The 22,046-nt window shown below is 35.8% G+C and overlaps 1 protein-coding gene across 1 annotated transcript in view; it reads right to left on the bottom strand.

The window, feature by feature from the left end:
- Positions 1-22,046, bottom strand: part of Atg2 (Autophagy-related 2) — a 359,564-nt gene that overhangs the window by 69,984 nt on the left and 267,534 nt on the right. The window contains exons 32-34 of the mRNA XM_090386633.1: positions 14,878-14,923; positions 11,046-11,283; positions 6,050-6,217 (exon numbers count right to left, since the gene is read on the bottom strand). Coding sequence (XP_090242759.1) covers positions 6,050-6,217; positions 11,046-11,283; positions 14,878-14,923 — 452 coding nt within the window. The remainder of the gene's footprint in view (positions 1-6,049; positions 6,218-11,045; positions 11,284-14,877; positions 14,924-22,046) is intronic.

Raw genomic sequence — 22,046 nt, 5'->3', positions numbered from 1 at the left:
AGGTCAGTTTTGTAGAAAACTGACCTGTGGAAATGTATTGCAAAGAGAGGATTTCACAGCAGGAAAGAGGAAGCAATCTGGGGGGGGGGGGGGTGCAAGGCAGGATGCTACAATATTTCTGCTTCCTGCTCTACAGCCACCACACATGAAAATATTACCTGTGGTCCAATATGTTCCAGCAGGCCCATGCAGCATCCAAGAAATGCACAGTAGCATTATCGTGAAGCAGGCATATACCTTTTGATGGCTTTCCCCATCTTTTTTCTTTTATAGTGGCATGCCCCTTTATCCAGTTGGAATAATACTTTGCTGTCACAGTACAGCCCCTTTGAAGATAATCTGTTAGTATTACAATGCTGATTCCAAAAAAAAAAAAAAAAAAACTGATAGCATCACCTTGGCAGAACTTGGTTGCACCTTTGCGCCTTTTTAGGGGATAGTGATTCTGCATGCTTTCCTTGTGACATCTGCTTAGTATTTGGATCATGGTAATGAATCCAAGTTTCAACCATGGTAACTAGTGGTGAAAAACTCCTCTTGCTTTTCCTGGCACATTGACATTTCATGTGCATATTGTGCCCTTTCCTTCTTGTAAGGGGTCAGAAGTCTGGAACCCATCTAGCAGACAGTTAACTGATATGTAGCTGTTGGTGGATGATGTTCTCCACAGAGAACGTCATCCACCAACATGGGATCCTGGGATTTCTTCTTCATGCACCGAGGTTCTACCACATTTGAATTGGTTATACTAGTGGTTTTCAACTTTTTTTTTAATAACGGCACCAGCAAGTAATTTATTTTATATTGCGGCACAGGCACCCCTACTCAATTTTCTGCCTGTTAGATCCAATTCTGTGTGTGTGTGTGTGTGTGTGTGTACAGGGTGTCTCAAAAATACACGGCATAACTTCAGGAATGAGTTCCTCGTATGTAGACAAAAATATTTTATGTAAACATAGTTCCGGAAATGCTTGGTTTCAGAGTTTTGAAAGTCTGTCTATGACACTGTTCACATCATCTTATAGTAATTGTTCAAAATGTCCACCTTCTGCCTGAATATAGGACTCACATCGACGTCTCATGGACTCACAAAGATGATGCCATATTCCTGGCACATTTCGTATCGTCTCACAACCCGCCACAATTCGATTGCGGAGAGTTACCACATGAGCTACTGGAGCCGAATACACCAATCACTTTAAATGGCCCCACAAGAAGAAATCTACTGGGTTTAAATCAGGTGAGCATGGAGGCCAGGCAGTTGGTCCACCCTCTACTTCAGGAGTCATAGATCTTGGTCATCCTCTGTGGGCAGCACAAGGTGTAAAGGTCCCATGTTCACAAAGGCGGCGATGGATACCTTCAAACTTTTTCTTGTCTGGACATCTTCGTTCTGGGAACCTTTCATAGTACAAACGACGAGCCTCCAGTGCATTGCCGTCCTCCAAACCGTACATAAAGTGCATATCCGCTTGCTCCTGATTTGATTACATGGTCGGAATGGAAAACCGCTAGATTCTGTCAGTACCTTGTGATGAAGGAAATCACCTGCGGGAGATAAGACATTCCGGTTAACAACTCGGGAACCAAGTTGATGTTATTTGGTTTTTAGGAGCATTAGCAACTAAGGCCATATTGCTCTTGGGATATGCGGTGGTCATTCCCTGACTTTTCTGCATCCTCCGTATTTGGTGGTCACGGGCTCAAACCCCGGTCTAATCAAGAAGCGTGTGCTACGCACTGCTCCTCCTGCCCACCTGGCTACGGAGGCACCCGGGAACCAAACATTTCTGGAACTATGTTGATATAAAATATTTTTATTGTCTACATATGAGGAACTCATTCCTGTAGTTTTGCCGTGTATTTTTGAGACACCCTGTATATATTAGCATTAGTAGAGGCATATGATGCAAGAAAGCAAGCTTATTCAGCATCAGCAAAAAAAAAAAAAAAAAAAAACCAACCACTACTTCCATTTCACCCCTCCGTTCGTTCGAAATACCTGTCCAGCTGAGCCTTAAATTTATTTAGGCTATCAACTTCAACAACAAGCGATGGGAGTCTATTCCACAAACCAACTGCCCGCTGGCTAAAGGCAAATTTCCGCACATCTATCCGACATCCGTCCTTCCTCAATTCGAATTTATGCCCTCTCAGGTGATTATTCTGAGCAAGAGGAAGAATCCCATCGGCATTGAGCATGCTCAAGCCATTCAAAGCCTTATACACCTCTATCAGATCACCTCGCCGATGCCTAGTCTCCAGGCTCTGTAATTTGCAAATCTTAAGCCTTTCTTCGTAAGAGCAACCCTTTGTTCCATTCACTAATCTTGTTGCCCTTCTCTGTACTCGTTCGAGCAGCTCTACATCCTTCTTGAAATGAGGCCTCCAGACCTGTATACAGTACTCAAGGTGTGGCCTGACCAATGCCTTATACAAGGGAATAATCACATCCTTATCCCTGCTAGAAAAATTCCTGTATATCATTGACAAGACACCATGAGCTACTCTTGCAGCTCGTCTGCACTGCTCAGAGAACTTCATATCTGCCTGCACAATTACCCCCAGGTCCTTTTCATTCTCTACCACTGTCAGCGTAGTACCACCGAGTTGATACATTGATCTGGGGTTACTGTTTCCCATATGTAGTACTTTACATTTGTCAATGTTAAACTTCATTTGCCACCTCTCAGCCCATCTGCTCAACCTTTCCAGATCCTGTTGCAGCAGCATAGTATCAGTAGTGTCCTTAATAACCCTGCCAACCTTGGTATCGTCTGCAAACTTGGACATTAAGCCTGATACACCATCATCAATATCATTTATAAATACAGAAAACAACAATGGACCCAACACTGAACCCTGAGGAACTCCACTAATAACATTAGTCCACGTTGAGCAGTGTCCATTGATTACCACTCTCTGTCTTCTGCCACTCAACCATCCCTTTATCCATAGCAGCAATTTGCCTCCAATGCCACACTTCTCCAATTTGTGCAGCAGTCTTCCATGTGCAACAGTATCAAATGCCTTTCTAAGATCCAAATATATAATATCAAAGTTATTCCCTGCATCCAGTTCTTTTGTGACTACATCATAGTATCCAATCAAATTGGTCAGACAAGACCTGCCCTTAACAAAACCATGCTGTGTCTGAGCTATAACTGAATTCTTGTCCAGATGATCCTGCAGTGCTTCTTTAACCAGTGCCTCCATTAATTTTCCTGGAACCGAAGTTAAACTAACAGGTCTATAATTACTTGTGTCAGCCTTTGATCCTCCTTTGTGAATTGGGGTTACATTTGCACATCTCCAGTCCATGGGTACCTCCCCTGAGTCCAAAGAAGCTGTCATAATTATGGCTAGGGGTTTGCTTACTTCCTTTGCTGCCTCCTTTAATATAACTGGATAGATCCCATCCACCCCTGGTGCCTTTTTTATGTTTATCCTCAGAAATTTCTCCTCCACTTTCCTCTCAGTTATTAGAAAATAATCTAGCTCACTGCCAATGTTTACTTCACCTACGACATTCCCCTTCCTGAATAACTCCTCATGTGTGAATGTAGATGCAAAATACTCGTTTAGATTGTTAGCCACCTGAGCAGGATCCTCAACTGTTGAACCATCAACATCCAGTGGACCAATCTGATTCATCCCTTTCCTTCTTGAGTTTAAATAGGTAAAGAACTCTTTTCTGTTTTTCTTTGCGTCCTTTGCCAAGGATTTCTCATAATCTGCCTTTGCCTGCCTAATCTCCTTTGTGACTTGGTTACAGACCAACTTATATCTATCATAGGCTTCCATGTCACCCATTAATTTGTATGTATCCCATGCATTTTTCTTCTCTGCCATATGTCTCATTAGTTCATCTGACAACCATTTAGGCCTGAACCTTGAACAATATTTCTTGGTTGGTATGTAAAGCCTGGTAGCTTCCAAGATTAGTTCCTTGAATGCTTCCCATTTTGAATTTGCTGTTGGTAACATCATCAGTTGGTCCCACTGTATAGAATTTAAATACTGTCTCAGACCATATATACTAGTATATATCTAATATTAAAAAATATATATGTTATATGATAGTTATTACAATAATGTTAGAAAAATTACATTTCATAATACTAATTATATATATATATATATATATACAGTATATAATAAGTTTATTCTTTATATAGAGGTACTAAGTAACATATAAATTAAAAAAAAAAAAGTTTAAGTAACTTAAACCCAAATTACATAGCACCTCTGGAATGTTGTTGCAGCACCCTAAGGTGCAAAACCACTGGTTATACCAATGTGTAACAACACTGTAACCTGGGAAGTATTCTCCATAAATGGTGATCATTTCTTCGTAGATTGTTTTGGGTATTTTCCCTTGTAGAAAGAGGAACCAGATCACTGATTTATGTTTCTAATGGTTTATTTTTAAATTTTATGGTTCATTGTCTGAAGTAATCAAAGGCAACAGGATTATTACTTCATAACTTCTTGGCATCTTTTTATTTTGATTATTACACGAAAAACTTAATTTAGGTTTATTAAATCTTGTAGTGCAGTTTGACTTTACGATTTCTGCCATGAAAGCTGTTCATGGCTGCAATAAGCTGTCCTCTATTTTCATTAAATTAACAGAGTAATCAGAATGAGAATCCATGACCGATCCTAAGAATTTCATTTGACATTTATGAATAAAAGATAAAATTAGGAAAACATAAATCAAAAGGATTACACTGCAAATCTAAGTTGTCAAAATTTATCCATTTATAATTCTCTATACTGGATATTTAATATTCTGACATTTATTCATGCACACCATTATTATATGCAATAAGAGTTCACCTGCAATTACAATCTACATGGATAATCCAAAATATCTGCATTATTTCCCCCCTTCCATGCCAGTTATCCATGTTTATTTCTCCATCATTTGCTCAGAGATTAAGTTCTATTTTCCACTTTTCCAACATATTAATAATAGGGACTCTTTTTCATTCTTATTTCATACCAGCATGCAGGGATGGGAAGCTTTGGGACAGGAATGGCAAACCAGTAGCATGCATACTGTGAGGAACATACACACAGAAAAATATATATATATACCTGCATGCAGTTACTCATATATTTCATATATGAAATATTCTTTATTTTTTAGGACGAATTTGTTTTGTGATCTACCAGTCACACTAGCAGTGAAACCCATAAGTCTAATGACAAAAAAAAAAAAAAATTATGCACCAAAGTTCTTATTAGAAAATTAAGTATTATTACCATTTTATAGTATTAAAAAAAACAACTATTTATTAATTTCAGTCAGTTTTAGGAGTGTTTGCATATATACATTTATATGTGCCCATTCTCTCTGCTATGTCTTTCTGCAAGTAACAACTTGACTAGCAGATGCATTTTCATAAAATTTTATATTTTGGTTATTTCTAAATATTTGTCAAGCCATTCAAAATTTTATTAAAATTAGATGAATAGAAATCCAGCAATTATTTCTTTTATTTCTTTTTTCTGTACAGTCTGTACATAAAAAAAAAAAAAAACACAAATTTAAGATCCAGGCCATGGCAAGCTTTGTAAAAAAAAAAAAAAAAAACACTATAGAATTTTATTCTATAGTGTAGAAGTATTAATACTTCTGTAAAGTATTAATCTTAAGATAACCATATTTACTTTTCCCTTAAATTAATCACAAAGGAAAAAATTCATTTATGTAACTTACCGTATACATTAACTTCTCCCCCCCCTCCTCTACAGTATGCAGAAATTATTTTTTGTACCTGCTTGTATTTGGTATGCAGGCTGGAAAAGCTAGTCACCTGTTGCTTTACAATATCTTACATATACTGTAGTAAATTTAATTTGATCTCATTCAGCCTAGTTTCCTTTTGGAAACCAAGCTGAATGAGCTTTGGAATATAATTTTGAAAAGCAGGTCCTAATAAGCATGTGGAATAACAGACTCAATACAAAACGTTCACCTTCTTGGCATTTGTTAATGATTTATTAAATAAAATATATATAAAAAATTGCCGCACAATACCATGTTTGCATGTGACTGACGTGGCATAGCTTCAGAAGCATACTGGTAAAGAAATTTGTTAAACTGCGAAGAGGCAAGTCGATCCCGCATTTCAACATCATGGATTAGCAAAACTTGTCGAGAAGCTTGTTCAGTATTTTCTGGATATATTTCAAACCTGACACGCACCTAAATATCAAAATATTTATGTATTCAAATCAATTGTAATCCACACTAAATTAATAAATATTCAAAAGTTCAAGATACAAGTGTTTAAAATACTTATGCCTGTTGTGAATAATGAAAAATTGCAAAATTAAAAAAAAAAAAAATTTTTTTAAATGATACTCTTATGTCAAAAGGCAATTATTTAAAATAAACAAAAAAAAAAGTAATTCTATTAGATGTTTGTTTGTTTGTTATTTGGTTTTTAGGAGCATTAGCAACTAAGGCCATATTGCTCCGGGATATGCGGTGGTCATTCCCTGACCTTTCCGCATCCTCCGTATTTGGTGGTGACGGGGTCGAACCCCGGTCCAATCAAGAAGCATGTGCTACACACTGCTGCTCCTTCCCACCTGGCTACGGAGGCGCCCCCGCACTGCTGCTCCTTCCCACCTGGCTATGCAGTCGCCTTCTATTAGATGCTATGCATAACTATTTGGCTATTTGTGTATGGGGATGACCTGTGTGAAATCTTGATACCAATCCCATTCTTATAAAAATGGGTTTATATATGGTTAACCTTAAAAACTACAGCTTTCTTTCAAGCTTATCTGGCCTTCATTGCTACCCAAACAGGGTCAGCACCACCTTACCATATTAAATTCTAAAATAATCTTCAAAGACTGCCTCAAACTAATTAAATTAAAATAAGGACACTTTACCTTTGTTATTTAGGTTATTTCTTTACAAAATTTAGTTATATAACAGATAAGTGTTACAGAATCAAATTGTTACAGATTACAAATTGAAATTAGCAACAAAATAGTTATCTGAACCAGATTATTTTGCAATTTGCATAATGAGTCACTTAAGTGGCATAAAATAATATTGTACATTATTTATGTCTTTAGTTTTAATCAGCTATAAAAATATATCAAATGATATAATTTTATATTACAGTGACATACATATTATAGAGAATGACAGCAGCACTTTACCTGGTATGCATGTTGACTGGTTCAAAGTGAAGCCACTAATGAACTGCATAATCTCTACATAATGGTAAAATAACTAGTGAGTCTTTCCAAATACTAATGAGTAAAATAATCAAGAGGAAATTCTTTAATTTAATAAATTTAAAGGTTTTTTATAATTTCAGCGTTGATATGGCATATGCATGCCTAATGTTAAGCCTAATCATACTAATGAAATCAAGTAATATTGGCTAAAGATGTTAAGGTTAAAATAATTGTATTTAAATGATATAAATATTTATTCACCTTAGTTTTTCAATGTTATTGGTTTGATAACTGAATGAATGGTATTTAACTTTGAGTTATGATGAATAAAACTGTGTGGCGATGTTACTCTGTTGAAGAGTGCAAATTATGCTTCTCTGCAAAAAATAAAAAAATGGCTACCTAATACTGTAGGAAGCATAAGCACATGAACATGTGATTTCCATGATGTAACTGGAAACACATGGTTTGTTCAGAGCAGTATTTCCCAACCTGTGTAACTTATGAAAGTGGTCGTGGGGTTTGATATTTTGTAAAAATGAGAACTTTGTGCACGAATGCCTTAAGGTGTTCTTATTTTGAATTTACTGAACAACAGTAAAGTAAAATTGTAAAAAATCAAATTGGAATTTTTTTTTAAAAAAAATGTGAAAAAAAATTTGTAAATAAACCTGGCAACTTTTGATGAAATAATATACTCTGCATCTATTTATGAATTATATCATTCACTTTTATAAAATCTAGAATCTGAATTCCACAGAAATTCTTAAAGTTCGGTTTTTGTATGCCCAAACTGGATAACTGGCTATCTTTTCCTCTGATTTTCAAAGATATTTTCATGCTGCCAGCACTTACTGTTTACAATTAATGGGAAACACAGATAAGAGATAATCTGTACATAAACAGACACACTGTTTGAAATTACCTTCAAAATGTATATACTCCCCAGAGCCCACACATGAAAAATTCAGTTGTACATAGCTGCTCCTAAGAAAACTCCTGATAGAGTTAAATTAACCTAAACTCTCAATTCCAATGGACAGTCATTTGTTAGCTAGACAAACTTAAGATCTGGTCTATTGATACTCCCTTTCATATTTATGCTCATTAATCTTTGTAACTGTTACAAGTGGAGATATACCACATTATTCATTTTACTCATTTCCTAAAGGGAATAGGTATATTGGAGGTATATTTCCAATCAGATTACCCCCCCCCCCAAGATGACTAATTATCAATTATCAGTCTATAGACTGCATCTTCAGTCTTTCATCATAGCAACAACCCTTTCTGCTTCCTACTAGCTTGGCTGCTGCTGTTGTTATCTGGACCCTTTCAAAAAAAGGGCAGTGACGTTTTCAGATATGGCCTCATAACCTGATTATTCCATTTCAAATAACAGATTATATAATAGTTTTATAATCTCTCCATTCTATATGTAAAGGTCAAACAAATCATTGGCAAAACCATGATCAGCTGTCTATGGCCTGGAAAACTTGACCATTTGAATCAAAATATAAGAATAATAATATTACTTTCTTGGGAGAAGGACATGTGGGAATTAACTAATTCTAATTAGGGATTAAACGACACACTCCTCCATGTAAATTGAAAGGCAAAAAAAGATTGAAAGGCTGGAAAGTTTCCAGCTTGTTTCAAAACTATTTTTTTGCCTTTACAATTTACATAGAATGCAGTGTTGTTTAATCCCTTATTAATTAAACAAATTAATACCATTTTTTAAAATTATTTCTCAGGTACAAGACTTTACATTTGTAATGAGTATGGATTGTTTTGAAGCAGCATAGCCTGGCTAGTAATCTGCCATATCCCACCCCCCAACCTTTACATCGTCTACAAATTTTGGCAGTGTGCTGAGCTGTATTCAGTATATCAATGTATTCAATTGCTCTGTCTCCTGTCATTCAGCCACCTCATGTTCCACCTAAGGAGCTTGCAGTTTTATAGCAATGTCACAATTTATCAAGTTAATCATACAGATTTGCCCTTTTAAAAACCAATTTTATTATCCTTTTAATCCTCTTATCAGTGTATTCCTTTTAATGCTCTGATGAACACACACTGTTTCTTCACATCAAGAGGAAACAGTGTGTGTTCACTCTTTCCTCTTGATGTTAGGACACAACTCTGCAGTTTCACGTTTGATGTAAATATTTATTTTGTATATCCCTTAAATATTATGTACCTTAAACATAAATATGCTACTGTAAATAGTAAATGTTTCACCTCCATGTAGTGAACTGTTGTTTTCCAATTGTTTGTCTTCATATAACCATGCCTTTTTCTGACTATATTAAGAGGTTTTTTTTTTTTTTTTTTAAATGGTAATATAAATATCAACAAGAATGATTTGCATGGGATGTATTACTAATAAATATTTGACATGAACTAAAATTATTACTCAATATTTATGGGACTGAAAAACTTTTTAAAATAAAATATGTAGAGACCATTCAATTAGTATTGGCTATATAATGCAAGGAAGCCACAGGTTTTTGCTGCCCTTACCAAAAATTAAATAAGTAGCTAATAAAACTAAAAAAATAAATATATAAAAAATAAACAAACTGTGTTTCCTTTCTCATGCAAGTAACTATACTGCTGACCTTTGAATATCTCCAAGATGTCAGTTTCAACTAACCATGGAGGTAACTTATTCCAGTAATTAACAACTCACTGGCTAAAAGAAAAACTACTTACATGATTACTCTTAAAAATTGTGCTATTAAAAACAAACAAAATTAAATTAATCAAGGAAGTGGTAGATTAATATCAAAAAATTGATATGCACCTTGTAGTACAAAAAAATGATAAAAAAAAAAATGACAATACAGGCAACTCTGTTTACGAACGAGTTCTGTTCTAAGCAGCCATTTTAAAGCATTAAAACTATGTACTAAACATCGAATGGTCTATACAATACGTTTTATCATAATGTAGGTTTGCATTATGGTTTATCATATACGATACGTAATGTAAAATAAAATAAGAAAAGAATAAAAAAACAAGATAATAATATTACTTTCTTGGGAGAAGGACATGTTTTTTTACTTTTTAATTTTAATTAAAAACAGAGTCAAAAAATAGAAATAAAGAAAATGAGTACAGTACTAATATAATATGCACTGTATTCAACCTTTACTCATCAATATCTTCATCAGAGTTCAATATTTTCCACATAAGTGACACTAGGTGTAGATGAGGTAGATGGAAGGGCATCTGATAATGAAGAAACAGCTGGGTTTCCACTTTTTTAAAATGTTTTTATGGAAGACTGCACAGTAAGTTTCTTTTTTTCTTCAAAAATCTCACTGTAGCATGCTAGACAGTCATAGACATCTCTTTTCACTTTTGCAATTTTCCATATTTGCATCTGCTTCTTCAAAGATTGCCGATCCCTCAAAAATTGATTTAAAAGCTGCAGCCATTTTCTCCCATGAGAAAACATTTTACGCAGCGACATGAAAACCAACATTTTTTACTGGCTACATTAGTTTTATTAACCAAGAACAGTTCAGTAAAATTATCATATAATAATTTTCTGATAATTATTGTAATAAATACATTTTTTAAAAGATTTTTAAAGCTTGCAGTTATGTTCACTAAGTTTGGCATTTCATTTTATAAGGAACTATCTATTGGCAACTTTAAGAAATTTTGAACGAATTGTGACGTTTGTTATAGTGACTGTTTGTTATAGTGACTGTTCGTAAACTGAGAGTTGCCTGTACTTTTTATTTTTATTTTTTTTTTTTAAAAAGAGTTCAATTATAAATGCATATTGATAAAAATTTTTAAAAAAATGTAAATACCTTATTCATTTGAATTTCTATTAAAACATCATGCTGTCTATGTTTTCCACCTTGTGCCTGCCAAGTTGGTGGCAAGGTCCTGAAAGATGGTGGTGGAGAAGACTGTGGGCTCCAATACACTTCCTTTGCATATCCTTTGGAATACCCAACATTTGATCCTTGCAAGTTGAAATGGAGTGCAGCACCATGTGCAGCATGTATGGGTGAACCTGATGGACTTCTGTATGACTCATTATATCTAAATTCAAAAGAATTATAGTGATTTATAAGCAAAAGGTAATTGATAATTGCAATATAAGCACATCACAATTATCAAAACCAACAATATAAAACAATAACTAAGAGCAAAGTGGAGGAGAAATTGTTAAACATATGGAAGGCACCTGGGGTGGATGGGATCTATCCAGTTATATTAAAGGAGGCAGCAAAGGAAGTAAGCATACCCTTAGCCATAATTATGAGAGCTTCCTTGGACTCAGGAGAGGTCCCCACGGACTGGAGGTGTGCAAATGTATCACCAATTTACAAAGGAAGTTCAAAAGGTGACACAAGTAACTATAGGCCTGTTAGTTTAACTTGTGTTCCGGGGAAAATAATGGAATCACTGGTTAAAGAAGCGTTGCAGGATCATCTAGACAAGACTGCAGTAATAGTTAAGACACAGCATAGGTTTGTCAAAGGGAGGTCTTGTCTGACCAATTTGATTGCTTACTATCACGTGGTCACAAAGGAACTGAATGCCAAAAATAGTTTTGTTATCATATACTTGGATTTCAGGAAAACTTTTGACACTGTTGCACATGGAAGACTGCTGTACAAATTGGAGAGGTATGGCATCAAGGGTAAGCTGCTACAATGGATAAAGGGATGGTTGAGTGGGAGACAACAGAGAGTGGTAATCAATGGACACTGCTCTTCATGGACAAATGTTATTAGTGGAGTTCCCCAGGGTTCGGTGTTGGGCCCATTGTTGTTTTGTATATTTATCAATAATATTGATGAAGGTATATCAGGTTTAATGTCCAAGTTTGCAGATGATACAAAGGTTGGCAGGGTTGTTAACAACAGTAATGACAGTATGCTACTCCAACTGGATCTAGACAAGTTGTAAAAATGGGCTGAGAAGTGTCAACTGGAGTTCAACATTGACAAATGCAAAGTACTGCATATGGGTAGAAATAACCAAAGAGAAACTTACCAACTGGGTGGTACTACACTCAGGAAAGTGAAAAAGACCTGGGGGTAATTGTGCAGCCAATTATGAAGTTCGCTGAGCAGTGCAGACGGGCTGCCAGGGCAGGTCATGGAGTCTTGTCAATGATATATAGGGATTTTGTTAGCTACAAGGCAGTCAGGCTACACCTAGAGTACTGTGTACAGGTCTGGAGGCCTCATTTTAGGAAGGATGTAGAGTTGCTAGAACGAGTACAAAGAAGGGCAACAAGGTTGGTGAGGGAAACAAAAGGGTGCTCTTACCAAGAAAGGCTTAAGTGCTGCAAACTGCAGCGCCTGGAGAGTAAGCGCATGCGAGGTTATCTGATTGAGGTGTATAAGGCCTTGAGTGGGTTGAGTAAGCTGAATGCTGATGGGATTCTTTGTCTTGCTCAGACTAAGAACCTGAGGGGGCACAGTTTCAAATTGAGGAAAGATAGTCGTAGTGTGCGGAAATTTGCCTTTAGCCAGCAGGTAGTTGATTGGTGGAATAGGTTTCCATCTTTTGTTGTGGAAGTTAATAGCCTAAATAAATTTAAGGCTGAGCTGGACAGGCATTTGGAACGAATGGAGGGATGAAATGGGAAAGTTTTTTTTTTTTTTTTTGCTGACGTTGCATAAGCTTGCTTTCTTGCATCGTATGCCTCTACTAATGCTAATATAAACACAAAAGGGCATTTTTTTCCCCTTTGCTTGGCAAATTCTTTTAATCAAATGATCCAAAACTTCTGCATAGTACTCCTTATCATCCAGGAGAACAAATTCATTGGGAATGATTCCCTGCTATGTAACAGAGTGACCAACATCACTTTGGTTTTTTTTCCCCCCCCTTAAATTCAATATGAAGTCTCACCACAATATGAGATTGATCCACTAAATAACAAGCCTAGTTTGCTCACTGCTGTTTACAGAATGAAGTTCTCTTCTATAATAATGTTCAATAGCCCTTGCAACATGAGCCTTCTGCTGTGAAATTTGCTTATTGCACCATTTTGCATCTCACATTTTATTAGAATCTCATCATTGGGTTTTCACAGTTCCTACTAATCTGCCAATGAGATCCTGAAAGGAAACAAAAATCTGGGTAGATGCTGTCAACTCTGTGGAGGACAGGGATTTAAAAGTGTGTGGGATATGGTTAAGTTGTGTAGTGTTATGTTCTGTTGTTTCTTTGACCATTTAGCTATTGGGCCCCTAGTGGGACCCACCATTGCCCACACTTAGCCACAAGATGGCAGGTCAGGCACACCCAGCAGATAGATTATTTTGGTACTCTGGCAGGCCTTGCCATCTAGTTTCCAGAGTTTTCAGTAGTAAGGGCCTTTAAAAAAAAAAAAAAAAAATGGATAATGGTATACATAGAATATGTATACCATTAATATTAATATTATCAATAAAATTAATAATAGAATGGTATATATTGAATATACTTTTCTCCACAGGAGCAGTGCTTTCTATTTAGAGTAGTAATAATGCCAAGGCAACTTGTGCTGAAGCACCCCCACAGTATGAGATTGATATGCCGAGGATAAAATCTAGTTTGCTCACTGCTGTGTATCAAATAAAGTCTGTTCTGCATTTACAATAATATAAGTTATCACTTAAATTTTTATGAGCCTCATGAGTCTTATTAGAAAATTCTTAAAACTTTGTAAGAAATAATTTCCTCATTATAGCAGTTTAATATGTCAATTTATTCAGAATTGACTGTGTTAGTATTTAGTGTAGACCTACTCTATAAAGCCTGACAAGTGGATCTTATTGCGAGAAAGATTAATAATTGAGGGTACTGAGTAGAGGATTTTGTCTTGCAGCAAGTAAATTCATTAAAGTAAATTTATCACTTAAGTATACTGTCTATTTAACTTGTTAAGTAACTAGGTAATGTACTTAGTGATTATATTATTTCTTCTATAATGCCTCCTGCCAAAATATTTCTTGGAAAAACAATTAGTAAGCTTCCCATAGCAATTTCTTTCCCTTCTGTCTTAGAATATTAACACAATGCTATTACATTTAACTTGAATAGACACTATACCTATCACTGGTCCAGACAGTCATCTAAACATGACTCGGTTGAAAGAAATTCCTACCTGAATTCAACTTCAATCACCACCCCCTCACTTTAAGGTTAGACTTATGCAGCAACAATCATCTAACATTTGCATCTCTCATTTATATGAGAGGAGCAAACATTTATTTATTTTTTTTTATTTTGTCTAGCAAGAATTTATTGACTCCAACTCCCAAACAGCACCTGGATCAGTGAGCAAACTATTTCTCAGGTTGAGAAAAGTAGTAGAAGGATGATTCTTACTGCACTGAAGTTTGTTAACACACAGACAAGCATTCATCCTCAAGATCTGTCCTCTGTTCTAACAAATTATGATGTACTCTGAATGGCAAATGTAACTGTTAAAATTTCATTCAAACTGCAGAATCAAATTTAGAAAATAGAACTTAATCATTTAATGTTTTTCAGTACTTTTACTATCCACGTTAAAATTATACTGAAATGCCCAATTTTCAGAATCAACAGATTTTAGCTATTTTATAAAATTTATAGTTCTATAATTTTTAGAACAAAAGTGATTGAATAACTGAATTAAGTAATACATACCTTTCTTTCCTGTCATCCTGAATTTTCACATGTTTTGTCTTGACTTCTAAAATTAATTAACAATAAGAAATTAATAATTAATATACAAATTAAGAATAAAATAAAGTGCAAATTAGAAATAATTAAATTTCACAACAGTGATGCCATAATGATGTCCTGAAATAAACAAATTATATTAATAAATATAAAAATAATTCTGAGCATTTCACTGGATGGGGATCAGGTGGAGGAAGAGAAATTTTAATCTATTATTCACAGCAGTGAAGTTGCTATTTATTTTGGTGATTAATTATTCTACCTGACCTGACTATTTTTCATGTTAATCCTTTCAAGGGTTGGTTTACCAAATGTTATCAGCTTCCTATAACAACAAGCTCTGTGGAGTGAATTTTTTTGTGAAATTAACATTTTGTAAAAACTTGGTTTAAAATGGCAAAAAAGTCAAATTATGGTACATAAGAAATTCCTAAATTCATTGTAGTCATTTTGTAAAAATTAAAAAACTTTTTATATAAACTTTAAAATATTAATTTGCTCTTATTTGACATCAACACCAGAGTTAAATTATTGTCCAATAATTGCAATCAGTACTTTTTTTTTTTAAAAGATAAGAAACTAAATAAACCCTTGTTACCTTTTTGGATGAAAAGGTACCCTTTACAAGTATGTATACAGGGTGATTCACTACCAGTGCGACAAACTTGCAGGAGGTGTAGGGGGCACAAAGACGAATTGGAATCATATAGCATTGCAGGGTCCAAAATGCCTTCATGCGGTAGAAGACATTGAACGGGAGGTCGCGTGAACAGCGATCCCGCTGGAAGTCAGCATTTGCGAACCGTTTCTGTTGAAGAAACCAAGTAGCAAAAGTCCTCCGGAGTGGATAATCTGCAGGCTCCAATGATTGGACATGTTGCAGATGGGTATGAACTCATTTGATTTGTTGACAGTATCCTCCATACAGTGGATTGGGAAATACCCAATCGTTGGCCTATCGCTCGAGTACTCGTACTCTGATTGCCTTCTGCAAGACGTAGGACATCCTCCTCATTGTCTGGTGTCCTCGTCGTTCGCTCTCAATTCATGGTACCTCTCGTGAAACAACTAGTCTCACGTAACCTTCTGTGCACACGTGCAAAAATCGTACGATGAGGAGCACACCTGTGCGGGAAACGTTCCTGGTACAAGCCGTTTCCTGGGACATGCACCTCGCGTGTGGAGCTGCGCGCCGTTACAGCCCGCAGCTCCACACGCGAGGTACATGTCGGCCAGTTCAACGTTTGAATACTCATCCATCCTACTGCCTTGGGAACCGGTTCGCAAATGCTAACTTCCAGCGGGATCGCTGTTCACGCAACCTCCCATTCAACATCCTCTACCACGTGACGAAGGCATTTCGGATCCTGCAACGCTATGCGATTCTGATTCGTCTTTGTGCCCCCTATACCTGCTGCATGTTTGTCGCACTGGTAGTGAATCACCCTGTATATCACTTCATTTTATTGAGGCCTGACGTAGCCGAGTGGTCACGAGTGCAGTAGCACATGCTCTTTGAGTGGATTAGGGTTCAAGCTCATGACTGGTAAATATGATTAACATTTGTATCGATTGATTTATTGTAAACTCCACTGACCTGGTGTTCATGCTGGAGTATAAACAAGAATTTTTTTTTTTTTTTTTAAATCAACTTCTGGATCATTTTTTGGATATGAATTCCACAAGAGTTAAGTTTTGGCTTTTTTTTAAAGCTGCGATCAAACAACTGAGGTCAAGAGATGAAATGTCCTTCTCCTTTCAAAGCTAGTTTTGTGTTGCCACCTATTACAAGCTGTCTACGATTAGTTGGAAACTCAGATAACAGATGCCAGCATGAAATAGAAAAATTAGGACAATTCATACATAGACATATACATATGTCATGTGTGAAGCGACCTCCAAAATATAGTTCTACATAACTCCCCAGAGCCCACATATGAAACATGAAAATATGTGGGTTCCCCAGAGAAATTAAAGAACTAAGTTCAGGAAAACTGGTGCTTCTCATTAATTTATTAACCCTTGAGTCAAACATGTAAATGGGCTAATCAAATCATCTGCATTCACTGTATTTGGTATGTATTTTTTTTTTTACCTTGATCTACATCTGCCACCTCACTTCAGATATTACTTTAATTCACAAACTATTCCCATTTTATATGATTGTCAATATAATAAATAGGCAAGAGTGATGTGAGTGTGTACCAATTTAATTTAAAAAAAAAAACACCTAAACTATACCGACTCCAGTATAGTGCGATCCTGATTTTTTGGTAAAAAAAACCTGATTTTTCATATAGCTTGTGTATAATGGGATACCAGCTTTTAAGTAGTACTGATAGGCCTACTAGTGGTACATGTCAGTATTGGGTATGATCCGATTCATTTTGTAGCAAATATGTAAGAGATTTTTCCTGTTTTTGTACATGTTTAATTGACTATTACTAAACATTTACTTGTTTAATTGAATTACGTAATCAATTTACCGTATATACAAATTTTATATGTGAATTGTACATAAATATATATGTAAAATTTTTTGTACATGTATATTTACCGTATGTACAAATATATTTATATATATAGTCAATCTTATTCCTAAAACATTTAACAAAAAGTGATATGAATCATGATTTGAACAGGAGTAAAAAAATGTTTTAATTCTAATGCCTTTACTCATACAATAATAATGTCATTAAGAGGTAACAATAATTTGGGTGCGCTATGAGGGCAATTATTATACTGTAATGATATACACAAGATATGACAAAGGAATAAATTCTTTAAAACAAAAAATAAGTACCTGCTCTCACTAAACTAAACGAATTAACTAAAAGCAATTAAAAACTTGTTCATCACTGTCTTAACTACCAAATAACATAACAATTTTCAGCTTCAACTTGATAATCACCCAGGTCATCAGCATTTTCTACTGAAGGTGCTGATGACCTGTATGACACATATGTAAGCCATCACAGGATCATCAGAAACTTTTTCATCACTGTTATCATTATTCCATAAGAAATCGTCTGTCCCATCAAGTGCATTGGAGATACCACATTTCTCAAATAAATACACACCACAGTTTCTGGTTTTATATTTCCCTACTTCTGAACAACCCATTCACAAACAGTTCTAGTGTCTGCCCCCGAATGCTTCCTCCCTTTGTAAATGTCTTTTCCCCTTCAGCCATCCAGTTGTTCTACAGTTTCTCATAGCATCCTTAAAAGGTTTGTTTAGGCAAACATCAAGTGGTTGGATTATGCTGGTTAGACCTCCAGGAATCGATACTATATCTGTGTTCTGGGATCTAACTTGAGCAACAACACTATCCATCACGTAGCATTTAAACGCATCCTAGACCAGTAAATTTTTTTCTTTCCTCAGTGCCGCTGGTCGGGAACACCACACTTGTTAGAGCCATATTTTCAAATCTTGTTCGTCCATTAACCTTTTCCATGAACATGCATGACTACTCCTTTAGGGAATTTGTGTTTTTGTCATGTCTTTCTCTTAAAAATTACCATTGGTCTCTGTTTCGTGCCATCAGCCATACATGTTAATACAACAGCAAATCTCCTTTATCATTCATTTTCCCGCCATTTTGTTCATTGTTTTGCTGACTGGCATGTCAAAAGTCAGTGGAGTCACAAATCACAAATCCATGTTTCCAATAAATATCAATCGAAAGTTGTTCTTCTTTCTATGTTCTTTATAAATTTCTGAAATAAAATATCATCCAATTCTGCGGGGAGGCGCTGTGAAAGCATGGTCTTCTGTTGCAGGACAAGATCATATATCTTATATATCAAGGTATGAAGAAGGTGGGAAGGTGGTTAAATCTTTCATTGTATTTGGGGATCTGGGGAGGTGAATGAAGCATTATAGCGAGAAGTTCATAAAGTTCAAAAATCAAATTAGTTCCTTTTTTGTCCCTATTCTGTCAAATTTTCACAAGACATTACCTTTTCAGGCAATCAAAGAAGGTAAAAGAGAAGAATGGAGTTTAGAAGATTAAATGAAATCAAATCAGACATATGTGCATGCATAATCAGCTCATACATACCAAAATAAATCTCACTGGTTTGTACAGAAGCAGTATTATAAGGCAGTACAGGTGCTGGATTGAAACTCAGATGTTTGAAGTGGCATGGTCTCTGACGCACATCTAACTTTTCTGTGTATGCAATTGCGACTCATCTGAACAGTGGCAGAAGGCAGTACGGAGGGACAAATATTACTACCTAAAGTTTTTTTTTGATGGATATGTTTGATTGTGGAGATTTCCCTTAAAGCATTCCCAGTTGAAGTATACTATCTTGACCATGAAGTTTAGTGAAGGTGTTCTAATGATATGGGGCTGTTTTAGCAGATTTGGACTTCGCCCATTTATTGTAGTTTCTGAAACTACAAAATCCATGACATGTGGATGCTCTGGATGGCTACCTACACTGTGGCAGTACTATGGAAACAGACACTAAGTATCAGGCAGGCAATCTTCCATGACAGCAGTGACATTGAAAAGATGGACTGGCCAGCTGTGCCCAGACCTTAACCCAATAAACGCATCAGATAAACTGGAGTGCTGCATTATGCAGGGGCTAAAATGGCCTTCCAAATTGTCTCTAGTTGCTGCTTTGCATGAGGAAAAAATGTACCTAGGAGAACTAAGGCTGGCATACAGGCTAGAAATAGACTGTCATGTATTACAATAAAACTTGTTTAAGGGCATGAAATCCTGGACATGGTTCTATTATTATCTTCATAACATTAACCTCAACCTTTCCCTTGAAACAGGGAGAAGGGAAATTCACCCCCTGGACATTCTAATTACACTAAAAAAACATCATTGTGACTGGGGTATATAGGAAACCCACAGACACCAATTCAGTGCTGTCCTTTGTTTCCACCCACTCAGTATTCCTGGAAGGAAGTGTCACACAGCCTAATGACTTCCTCCTCTCCTATATCTAACAACAGACTCCTCCCTCACAAAATTGGACAGCATAGGATCTGATCTATACCATCCACAGAAAACCAGTGGGAAATGCCACATTTCATCACCTCACCCACAATACTCAACTGCCAATCTGAGCTCAGGAATCTATGCTTTTTTTTTTTTTTTTTTTTTTAACAGGGTCCTATATGACATCCACCAATTGCAATGGTCTTACTGTAAGGATTGTTTTGGCTGTGCACCTTGTGTAAGTCAGTCAGGTGTTCTGTTTTGTAAGCTAGCTACTAAGCCTGCCCAGGTAATCCTTTGTAATTTGCATAATATATTTATCAGCAGAGCTCACTTACTTCGCTTTTTACTCCAGCTCTAGGTTTGTAAAACAATATTACAATTTTATATTGTTGTTTTATCATATGATTTTATATTTTTTTCCCCCTCACTTTCTTTCTTTTAAAGTGGGTAAAGATGAAATTTTCACTGTTATAAAGGATCCCAGAACTAGATGCAATAAATTCAAATTCTAAAAGAAGAGGTTTAGACTGGATTATAGGAAGTTCTCTTTTAGCCAGTATGTTGTTGATTACTGGAACAAATTGCCTCTGCACGTGGTTTAAGCTAACAGTTTAAAGAAATTCACAGGTCAACTAGACAGTTACCTGTATGGTGAGGGGGAAAAACAATAGAAAGTCATACAATAAACAACAATATAAACCTTGAAATATGTAATATTGTTTTGTGTTGTCACCTATTACAAGCTGTCAACGATTAGTTGGAAACTCAGATAACAGATGCCATCATAAGAAAAATTAAGACAATTCATAAATAGACATATACATATGTCTATTTATGAATTGACACATGACATATACATATGTCATGTGTGAAGTCACAACCTCTGCCTACCTTGTCTCATATCTGGATGGTCTCCAGTATGTTCTATACCCTTATTTGCAATGAAATGCAGTTTTTTGGATCCTCACTGTCCAAATTAATGTACAGAATGAAGTTGACTGGTTTTGTAGCTTCCATGATCACTCACAATGGGAGTGGGTGATCATGGTGATGGTTTATCGTGCAAAGAGCCAATACATAGGACTAATTTTGACTAATATGGCAACAATAGGAAACATGCCTGAAGTGTGGGCAGACCAGGAATTCTTTGCACCACAGGATCAGTTATGCACTGAAGCAAACTGAGGATATATTTAACATCTTTTGTATACATTTCAATAATGTTAATGTATTGCTATGTTGAACGGAAATAAATGTGCTCCAAACAATGTTTATGCCCAAATTGATTGTATCCCAATCTAATACAAAGGATTTGCTACTACATATTTAAGGAATTTTTTTGGTTGATTTTACATGTAGAACATAATCCTTAAATTTATTGCCTGTAATTAAGAATCATCCTATACACTTGTATACAAGTGTATAGGATGATTCTACTTGGAAGTAATTGGGAAACTTTTTGGAAGGTTTTATTTTTTTTTATTATTTTTTTTTCAGGAATGCTTGTTCTGTTATATTAGCTTTTATGGTTATTTAAGATAATAAAAGTTGAGAGGGGTATAAAGAATGAAATGGTGAACTTAAGAAAATCCATATGAAGAAGATATGCTAATTCCTGAAAAACTATATATCTTTCCCCTGCCAAACTGTACTACTTTTCCAATGATATACAGGAATTTTGCTAGCAGGGATAACAAGATGATTATCCCCTTGTATAAGGCAATGGACAGGCCACACCTCGAGTACTGCATACAGGTCTGGAAGCCTCATTTTAGGAAGGAGGTAGAGTTGCTAGAACAAAGAGTTGCTTCCTCATTTTGGGAAGGATGTAGAGTTGCGAGTACAGAGAAGGGCAACAAGACTGGTGAGGGAAACTGGTGAAGGGATCCTCTTACCAAGAAAGGCTTAAGTTCTGCAAATTGCAGCTTCTGGAGACTAGGCACCTGTGAGATGATCTTATTAAGGTGTGCAAGGCCTTGAATGGTTTGATCAAGCTCAATGCTGATGGGATTCATTCAGTTGCTCAGATTATGCACCTGAGGGGGCATAAACTCAAATTGAGGAAATACAGTTGAAGAATAGATGTGCGGAAATTTGCCTTTAGGTGGTTGATTGCTGAAACAAACTTCCATCTGTTGTTGCCGAAGTTGATATCTTAAATAAA

This window comes from Mastigoproctus giganteus, chromosome 12 (assembly GCF_048544385.1).
Source record: "Mastigoproctus giganteus isolate SK-2022 chromosome 12, ASM4854438v1, whole genome shotgun sequence".
In the NCBI taxonomy this organism is placed as follows: Eukaryota; Metazoa; Arthropoda; class Arachnida; order Uropygi; family Thelyphonidae; genus Mastigoproctus; species Mastigoproctus giganteus.
The sequence above is the reverse complement of the archived record's forward strand: the minus strand, read 5'-3'. Positions and strand labels throughout refer to the sequence as shown.